The following is a 10,154-nucleotide window of genomic DNA, read 5'->3' as shown; positions in this document are numbered from 1 at the left end:
CTTCATGGAACATGATCTTTGCTTAATATCCTAATGATTTTTGGCATAAAGCATGTTGGTTAGTGTGCATCAATTAAAGCATTAATATAGAATGGTGATTAAACTGACTTGGAACTACCTGTGCATTAAACGGTTTTACTGCACACCTGCCAGCCAATCAGAATCCAGTATTCAGACAGACCATGGAATAAAAAGGGTTATTAAAGGCTATAATGCATTATAATTATTCATAATGTGCGTTAATACATTGTATCTTGTTGTAAATAATTATAACCAAATTTAAAATGCATAGTGTAACAATAAATGTATTAATGTTATAATGTATTAACTGTGGTTACAATTACTCATGAGATTATACAATGCATTATAAGGTGCATTACAAGGCATAATTAATATTATAACTATTTTTATAGTGCATTATACATAAAGGCTTTAAGTAAAGTGTTACCAAATAACTAAATCATAATATATCACAAACAAATAATGAATGTAAAAAAATAATTATAAAAAAAAAAAAAAATCACCAACAATTTCCAAGAGATCATCAAACACAGCCCTAATTCCTCGCATATGCAAAGACCCATCAAACATGACAAAGTGATTGATTGAGTTTGTGACGAAATCACACACTGAAATGTTTGGGTGTCCATCAATGCGAGTTTGTTTGTGTAAAGGTAAACACTTACCAAGCACAATGAGCTCTGTATAACACTCGCCATTCCCTGAAAGGTCCTGGGCAGAGGCAACATTACAGACGTACACGCCGCTGTCACCCCACGCGGTCTGAACAATGCTAAGGTCTGCCACTATATATTTTAGAAAACATAAAATAGGTGACATTTTAAAGGTGATCATCATATCAACCCATATCATAAATGTACATATTTTAAATCTTTATGGCAGATAAAATGCAGCCAGGCTAAATCTAGCACAGCCTTTACAGGTGTAGTGTTGATGAAAATAAAATTCAAATAAATAAATAAATACTTTCACAATGTAAAGTCAACTTACTGTTTGTTATGCTGATCTGACGGCCCTGGTACTCAGTCCCAAGTGAGACCGCCGTTTGTTTCGAAGCCACTATGCGAACGGTCCTGGCGCTGTCTGCACACTCAATGTTGGGGTTGTAGTTTGGGTTGGACTGAGCGATAGCATTGTCAGCACTGCTGGGGTTTAATGCAGCTTGGATCGGGTCTCTGCAGTAGGACTTGTATTTCCAGGTGATCAGTGGTGGGTTTGTAGCTGTTGTAGTGAAATCACAGCGCAGCGTGACTGGCTGGAATAATATGACCACGTATCGTGGGTAAGGGCAGATCACACTGATGGCTGTGGTGCAGCCTGTGGGAGAGAAAACACATTTGAATATAACGGCATCCATAAATAAATGAACACAGGGAGATTTAAGACACTCCCATGAACTTAGACATAAATTAAGAATACAGTGGAGATCAAATACCATCTAGACTAGACTGAAAGTCCTTTGAGGCAATAACAATATCTCAAACCATGTCAAAAGACATTAAAAGGTTCTTAAGATTTCCTGTAAAAAATATTTCTTAAACACAAGGGAAAAGATTATAATAAAGCAGGTGAACCACATGAAAACTGACTGTGTCAGTTAACATGTTAATTTTTTTTAGTCTGTTCAAATAATAAACTGACTTCTCTTTGGCTTAGAGCTATTGAAACCATGTTGAATGCTCAGGAAGCAAGTGGTCCACTTGAAAAATATCTTTCAATCACTTAAATCACTAGCTTTTCACCAGTGAGTCAAGATAATAGCTGTGGTATAATCATCATTCTAGCTGTCAAAGTCAGGAGATAGGCTGTATTTATTTGCCCTAAGAGACAAAAATTGCAATAAATCTTTAAAGCAATGTTCAATGTAACATCTTCAGTAATATTTTAACTGAATATGAGTAATATTTTTAAGTCAAATCTGAAAAGTACAGGTATCATCATTTTGGAAGGAACATGTTTATATATTCATTTGAACTGCATTTTTATACTTTTGAGGAAGAAAATATATTATCATATCATACATGACTCTCTGAGGGTTATGGCTATTATATATTAGGAAGTACTGTTAGATGCATATGCATATTCCTGTTGTTAGACCCGATAGGTCTGAAATAAAAGGAAAACCCCTAACATACAGGCCAAAGAACTATAGTCTTTCACAGAAGCTACAATTAAATCGTCTTTTCAAGCAAAACTCTTTAATAATACCTTGAAAACAGATACAATGACAGATAGAGGGCCTCTACAAGCCATTCACTCCAAAAACACTCCAACAGGCCATTTTGAGCATTGTTTGGGATTACTAAGAAATGGTATACAAACTTTACACACAGGTGAAATCATAGTATGACGTCAGATCGTAAATTAGAGTTAGCTTTAAAGAGTTTATCAGAGGATGTGACTCATAACAGTAGGCCTACTGTATGTCTGACCGAAACCATTCCGTGTGAATACGACATGACCACCTCCCACACAATCCACATTACTTGCTCCCCTAACAACAAACACCAAATGCACTTAAGCAAATCCAAATAAGACAAAGTGGAATTATTGCACAACATGTGTAAATACCTCAGGTAGGCCTATATATCAAAATGGATGTGTATTATTTTGTACTGAAATCTAAAATTTAGATGCTGGTTTCCATTAGTTACATTTAAACTTGTGGATGATTAATTATGCATAAACAATCATTATTATAGCCTCATTTTAGTAAATTATGAGACAAATCCTATATCTACTACAGATAGGTCCATATGGCCTTCATATGGACTGCAATAAAATAAAAATATGATAATCGATTGATATTTTCTATACACGTACAATAATTGACGATGAAGTGAAAACAGTACTGCATTAGCATAACAAGGAGAAATGCCCCTACCTGTGAACAAGAGGAGGGTAAAGATTATACCCTGCGACATATTTTCTCAAAATCTTTTAAAACATATGAGCTTTAAAAACGTTTATTTCCTCAAAGGTATGTAAAGAAAGTCCGAGCAAGTGTCGAAAAAGCAGCTGTATTTTCTCAGGCAGGTGCGTCCTCCATTTCCTTCTGCAGTGAGGTATGAAAGTGTAACCCGAAACTCAGGTGAGATCGGCGGGCCCACCGCAAGCAAAATGCGCGTAAAATCTTAGGGGTCCAAAAGAGAACAATACTTTGCGTGTTTAAAAATATGGACTCTTATACATTTCTTTTACTTCTTGAACAATATTATACGATATTGTGGATCGGTATTCAGTGACTGCACAACCGGTTTGACGAGATTTACCCAAAACTTTATTAGTACAACGCCCTGCAATCCCCCTTTGGTGAGAGAAATGGTTTAGTCCACTGCCAATCTCTGAAGGCCGGGTTAATAATCGCCAAGATCACATGTTTTGGCTTTAACTAGAACTGCATTGATTCTTCCCATGTTTTTGCCGAGTAACCTGGTTAGACTCTAATCTAATTTAACAATTTCTCGGTTAACTACTAACGTTTTTTTGTTAGTAAAACACAAAAGAGCTCATTTAAAAAATACGGGGTGTCTATTTACATTTAGTTAAAAGTGGCTGTAAAACATCAGCTCCAGTGGTGTAAATGGATAAACACAGGTTGTTAGCTTTTTGACGCGATCGACCCGGGTTCGATCCCATCTTTTGCCTAACTTTTTTTTCCTTTTACAGGCACTTTTAACTAAATGTAAATATACACCCCGTATTTTTTATTCCATAGTAAGGGCAACTCATACACCAATGGCGCTGTCTCAAACTATACCTACCTCTTCCGGTTTGTCTGATTTGTCGTTGTGTTTTCTGACTTGTTAATTTGTTTTTGGATTTGTCATTGTGTTTTCTGACTTGTTATAATGTTTTCTGAATTGTTGTTGTGCTTTCTGAATTGTTATTTTGTTTTTTAGACTTGCATTCGCGTTTGTAATTTGTTATTTTGTTTTCAGAATTTGATTTGTTTTGCACTTCTTTGTCACCGTACATTCGGCATGTGTCTGATAAACGCTGATCTTCTTCAGTTTCATGATGATCACACATCATGTTATATAGGCCTTTATATAGGGGAACACTGACATTTATGTTTTTTGTACATTTATATTTTTTATTTTAATTTTAAAGACAAGTTCAATAATATCTAAAAAGAAAAAAAAAATGTATATTTGAAAACTAAGAAAGATAAATACCTTATTTGTACCTTTATTTGTAAACATTTTATTTAGGGCTGTCAGTCGATTAACATTTTTAATCTAATTAATTAAATGCATAGTGCGGCGATTAATTAATCTAATCACAAACTAAATTTGGCTGTGAAAATACCCACAAAAGATTATTTAAAGCTATTATTGTGTTAAAAGACAAAGTAGCATTAGAAATAAATATTTGATTCAACATAAAATTTATTACACAAACGTTTAGGCTACAACGGCCTAACATCATCTATGGAACAAAAAAGATAAGAGAAGATAATTTGAGAAACATCTCAGTATTTTTTGTTCATCCAATGAATGTCACTGGTAGCCAAAACAGCTTTGTTACCAACAGTCTTCAATTGTTGGCGATAAATGTCTTTATGATTTACTGAACTGTTGTATACAATCACATTTGCACTCGTGTGATATTGCTCTCATTGCTTGTATGATATCGCTTATCATGTGATACGAGACAAAAACTCATACAGGAGCTTTTTTGCCCCAATATCTTGAATTTTTAGCCATAACTGCATTTATGGAGTTGCCCTGCATCATATTTGTCAACCATAGATATGTGCATATCTATGTTGTCAACAGTCAGCTATGAAATATAAGATGACGTACAGGTCTGGGGGCGGGCCTAGTGCGTTAACTGCGTTAAAATATTTTAATCGCGTTATTTTTCACAACTAATTAATTCAATTAATGCGTTAAACGGACAGCTCTAATTTTATTTCTATCCTTAATTTGATTTGATATTATTATTGTTGTTTATCCTAATGTACCCCCAGATGCATTTGTGATTCTTTAAATTCAATAAATAAAAAATACATATATAGCGGAACACTGTGGCTAGTTGTGATTATTTCTTTTTGAAAATTAATTTATTTTTGAAAGTCAGTTAGGCACATGTCTTTTATATTTTCAATACAAAAATGTTAAATGTAAAGTACAAATATAACAAACCATTGTTTTGGCCTACATTTTTATATATATATATATATATATATATATATATATTATATTAGTAAATTATAAATTTCCTCTGTTCAGTGTGTGTATACTATGTCATTTTTTGATGGTTTGTCTGATGACAACTATCATGAAACATCAGAAAATCAATTTGAGAAGCGTTAACCACATGCCTACTTGGTGGTTGAACACTCATTTTGATTGCACAAACAACTCATGAGTCATATAATTATATGCTTTTTCTTTGTATTGAAAAAGCATATCTGTGCTGTTTCTTTCTGCCTGTCCAACCAAAATGTTCCTTTCCTGCCTTAGCATATTTGATGAAAGCTGTCAATCATTATGCTTGTACGTAGATTAAGTAAACAGATACACATTTATTTTTCTCTTACAGACACGCCTACCCACATGCAATAGATAAGTGATCTCCTTAGTTGGTTTGGTACATTAATTCTTTTACTTTTAAGATGCAATGTTTAAATTTTAGTTCTAATCATGAGCATATCTAGCGCATCGCGCATATAACAACAGTCGTTTTAGACTAAATAAAGGAAATTACACCTAGAGCAAAACATTGTACTTTAACAGCACACACGGCTTTGAGACTTGATCTGCAACTGTAAACAGTGGGGCGGGGCTTAGTTGCAAATCCCGCCTTATCCAATATGATTGGCTTGTAACAGTGTCGCGCGTAGCTATCGTCCAATCACACAACGTCCACAATGTACCGTCATGCCACTTATTAATGCAGGAGGCGGGGCTTCTTAGAATACGGGTTGGAGAACAGAACAATCGTGTTGGAGCAGAGTAACGACGCCGTATAGCGACTGTAATTTTATACAAACAGAAGGCAGCACTCTTCAAAAGAAGGTAAAAATACATTGACTCCTATCCACTGTATTTTCATATCGAACCTTAAATTAAGAGTTATTTCGTATGGTGCTTGACCTGTTTTTAGGCCCATTTGCTCTTACATCACCATCCACGTTCGTAGCGTGCGTGTTAATCATATTCTTTAAATGCATCGATCTAAATGCGTTAATACGAAGTCAAGAAAGTGCAATTTAATTTTGCATTGCTATACAGTATCAATATTGCGTCCTATCAAGTACACGAGATCGTCGGCCGTACACTGTGTTCTCATATCAGCTGTTATCATTTGCATGCGTATCTGTTTACCATCAAACATTAAGCAGGTTTTCCAGATTGAAGGATACTTTAAATATATCGTTTAGTTGTTCAAAGCCAGAATATGTTGATTAGGCCTACATAATGAGACATTAACATAATTTATATTTTTATAGACAGAATGACATTATAAAACAGCCTGCAGTCTCATACTTAGTCATTTGGAAGATCTATGCCCAAGTTCACCACAGCATATGTATGATCTTTTATGACTTGCACTGTAATGCACTAAATTTCACCCATGATTTCTTTCTTTGAAGGCAGGCCCAACCATGGGGAAGTCTCTGTTTTCTTTGCCAAAGCAAAAAGAGGACCAGGAGAACCTGACTGAAAACACAGAGTCTCACACTGAGGACAATAAACATGATGTGTCACAGTTTCCATATGTTGAATTCACAGGCAGAGACAGCATCACCTGTCCTACTTGTCAAGGGACGGGGAGGACACCTAGAGGTGAGAACAGATCCATCTATCCATTTACCCACCGATTACTTTATACCAGGGGTGCCCAAACTCGGTCCTGGAGGGCCGGTGTCCTGCAGAGTTTAGCTCCAACTTGCCTCAACACACCTGCTGGTAAGTTTCTAGTATGCCTATAAGAGCTTGATTAGCTGGTTCAGGTGTGTTTAATTGGGGTTGGAGCTAAACTCTGCAGGACACCGGCCCTCCAGGACCGAGTTTGGGCACCCCTGCTTTATACCACTCAATGTAATATGAATATATAGCTTCAACTAAATGTTTAACATTAATAAATTGTTCTTAAACTTAGTGGTATGAATAAATTGCTTGAATAAATCATTATTTGGACTTGTAAAAGTTTAATTTTGTGTTCTTCCTATCTTGGACTTTCTCACAGACCAAGAAAACCAGCTAGTTGCTTTGATTCCATACAGTGACCAGAGGCTGAAGCCAAGACGAACGCAAGTTAATTTCAATATCCGATTCAAATCAGCATTGGATACTATATATTTTATGACTGACTGTATATTCTTGCACTATTACAGGACATTGTACGTGTCTTTATCAGTCGTTCTGTGTCTGCTACTTTCTGGTTTGGCTGTGTTCTTCCTGTTCCCTCGGACTATTGACGTCTCTTATGTTGGGGTGAAGTCAGCCTATGTCGCATACAATCGAGACCAGCGGATAATATATATAAATATCACGGTAATATCTATAGCAAACCCTTTTAATCAGTATTTCAGACTTGTTAACCAATGTTTGATTTGTGATTCTATTCTTTGTGTACTTGATCAGATGGGACTTTTGGCAAAGTCAGGGTTTTTTGTTATATTTTGTTGCCATGTTTTTATTAAACTGTATTAAATAAGAGTATTGTTGTCTTTGTCAGAATACTCTGAACATCACCAACAATAATTACTACCCAGTACACGTGGCCAACATCACAGCGCAGGTGCAGTTCTACAAGACTGTGATTGGAAAGTCTATCGTCAGTAATGTCACCAGTATCACCCCTCTGGATATGCGTCAGGTCTGTGTTAATTTATTTAAAAAAAAATCATAATTAAGAATAATTTTATTTTTATATTATATTTAATAATATTTTATAATTATTTATAAATAATTTTCCATACTATGTATAAATTAAACATTTTTAATATCATTTATACAGTAATTTATATATATTTTAAATGTAATATTTGGCGTTTAACGCTTTTATGTTTCATTATAAACCCAAAACAAATTTTGTATATATTATCTGCAAAATATTAACTTTGTAGTAATTGTATAATTAATCATTGAATATTATTAAAACAAAAGTAATTTTTGCATTAAAAGTAATGTTTGCTAAAGTAAATATATATAGTAAAAGTGTATAATACAACTGTACTAATACATATGCTTTTTCATAATTTTAATAAAATGCCTTACTGTTTCAAGCCTAAATTTGTATTCATGGTGAATACAAATTTTTGTACTTTACATTTTTGTATTGAAAATCACACGGCAGTTAAAGCCACATTTTAAGCAGTGACGGCGCTACACCGGGGCTAGGGGGGGCTATAGCCCCGTCAGAATTTTGAATAGCCCCGGTTTACTCTGACGTCATCAATATCATTTATTTTCTTAGCACCCCCACATATTGGTCTAGCCCCCCCTTAGCACCGGTAGAGAAAAAATTCTGGCGCCGTGCCTGATTTTAAGATAACAGAAATAAATAAGTGACCTGTATCCTCCCAATAAAGGCTGTATGATTTAGTCACATGACTTATCCGTATGTGTAATTGCTTTGATAACAACTGTTATCAATGTCAATGTTTTATTTTTAGGTTGATTACACTGTTCCCACCATCATAGCAAATGAGATGAACTACATATTGTGAGTATTTGTCAGTTGGGCCTTACATTATAATAAAACCTTCATAAAGACAGTTTATCTTACTGATAGTGTTTTAGAATGAGTGTGATGATTGCCTGACTCTGTTTTTACAGTGACTACTGTACCATGCCATCAATTAAAGTGCATAACATTGTTGTCATGATGCAGTAAGTATTCTATAATGGAAAATCTGACTCCTTTTAAGAATCATTGTTCAAAATTTTATGTAAATGAACAGACTGAAAAAAAAAACGTTTTTTTTTTTAATTTAGAAAAATGTTACTGTATTCATTTTTTGTTTATTGTATTTAGTGTTCTTCAGTTGAAAAGAATGATAGATCTTTATTAGATAAAATAATCATTAACCAAAATGTTATTAATTAATATTATATTTGATTGATGCCATGTTCTCTTCTCTCCAGGATGACTGTAACGGTCATGTACTTTGGCCACGCTGAGCAGGTGTCTCAGGAGAAGTACCTGTACGTGGACTGTGGATCAAACACTACATCTTCACACGGACACATGAGTGTGATACAGTGATGTTCCTCTGTATGAACCACAGTTCCTCACGTTCCCATGTGGTGAAACAAAAACCTGTTCTGAGTGTTACAAATGGCAGAAGATGAAGTCTGTACTGTAGGGAGAACACGTCAGGACTGATCAGCACGTTTCAGCCAGAGCACTGATGTCTTTCTACACCATCATTAGGGCTGTGCAATTAATCGCATGCGATTGTCATGCGCATCTCGTCAGTAAAGCCGGTCCCGTGATTAGTAGTAAATCTCCATCACCTGCTTTTAGATGGAGCGCCATTCACTACACCGAGCCATAGTTCACTGACAATTAGGCAATATCGCGTTCATAATTGCAGATGAATCGCATTCGATTATGAACGCGATATCGCCTAGCTTGTCAGTGAACTATGGCTCGGTGTAGTGAATGGCGCTCCATCTGAAAGTAGGTGATGGAGATTTACTACCAATCACGGGACCGGCTTTACTGACGAGATGCGCATGACAATCGCACGTGATTAATTGCACAGCCCTAACCATCATTATCGATTCTTTAGCACAGCACTGAAGGTTTTGCTTGGATAGACAGAAGCACTTTAGTATATTTTGGGAGAAGGGATGACAGCAGCAGAATATTTTACATAGAGCTGCAAACACTCAAACCACCTTGACTACTCCGTTACAATTTTACTTTTTCCTGTGCGTTTTTTTTGTAATGTTAAACAGCGTGCTGCGATTTCCATTTGATCATGCTCGTTTTATTGTTATTTAGCTCTTTGCAGAGCAGGTACTCTTTAGTTTTTTTTGAGTATGGTGTTAACTTATATCAACATGCCAGCTTTCAGAAGTTCATGAGTTAATGAGAATTTTGTTTTAATCCATATTTTGGATTTTTCCAACCTATACGACTGCAAAAAAAAATAAATAAAAAAAAAT

General features: G+C 35.2%; 2 protein-coding genes across 3 annotated transcripts in view; one reads left to right on the top strand and one right to left on the bottom strand.

Moving 5' to 3' along the window:
- Window positions 1-3,103, bottom strand: part of LOC107704772 (lipolysis-stimulated lipoprotein receptor-like) — an 11,045-nt gene extending 7,942 nt beyond the window's left edge. Inside the window, exons 1-3 of the mRNA XM_016507783.1 lie at window positions 2,906-3,103; window positions 1,012-1,338; window positions 687-806 (exon numbers count right to left, since the gene is read on the bottom strand). Of these exons, the coding sequence (XP_016363269.1) occupies window positions 687-806; window positions 1,012-1,338; window positions 2,906-2,945 (487 nt within the window). The 5' untranslated portion in view covers window positions 2,946-3,103. The remainder of the gene's footprint in view (window positions 1-686; window positions 807-1,011; window positions 1,339-2,905) is intronic.
- Window positions 3,104-5,924: 2,821 nt separating this feature from the next.
- LOC107704771 (transmembrane protein 106B-like) lies at window positions 5,925-9,406 on the top strand. 2 transcript variants are annotated; one of them, XM_016507782.1, is made up of 8 exons: window positions 5,925-6,047; window positions 6,630-6,818; window positions 7,222-7,285; window positions 7,370-7,529; window positions 7,714-7,854; window positions 8,654-8,703; window positions 8,817-8,870; window positions 9,126-9,406. In XM_016507782.1, the coding sequence occupies exons 2-8, from the start codon at window positions 6,638-6,640 to the stop codon at window positions 9,244-9,246; spliced, it is 771 nt and encodes a 256-aa protein (XP_016363268.1). In that variant the 5' UTR covers window positions 5,925-6,047; window positions 6,630-6,637; the 3' UTR covers window positions 9,247-9,406. The 2 variants fall into 2 exon arrangements, with proteins under 2 accessions (XP_016363268.1, XP_016363267.1); XM_016507781.1 differs by having other exon boundaries at window positions 6,626-6,818.
- The last annotated feature ends 748 nt before the right edge of the window (window positions 9,407-10,154 follow it).

Source organism: Sinocyclocheilus anshuiensis, unplaced genomic scaffold (genome assembly GCF_001515605.1).
Source record: "Sinocyclocheilus anshuiensis isolate Anshui unplaced genomic scaffold, SAMN03320099.WGS_v1.1 scaffold758, whole genome shotgun sequence".
In the NCBI taxonomy this organism is placed as follows: domain Eukaryota; kingdom Metazoa; phylum Chordata; class Actinopteri; order Cypriniformes; family Cyprinidae; genus Sinocyclocheilus; species Sinocyclocheilus anshuiensis.
The sequence above is the reverse complement of the archived record's forward strand: the minus strand, read 5'-3'. Positions and strand labels throughout refer to the sequence as shown.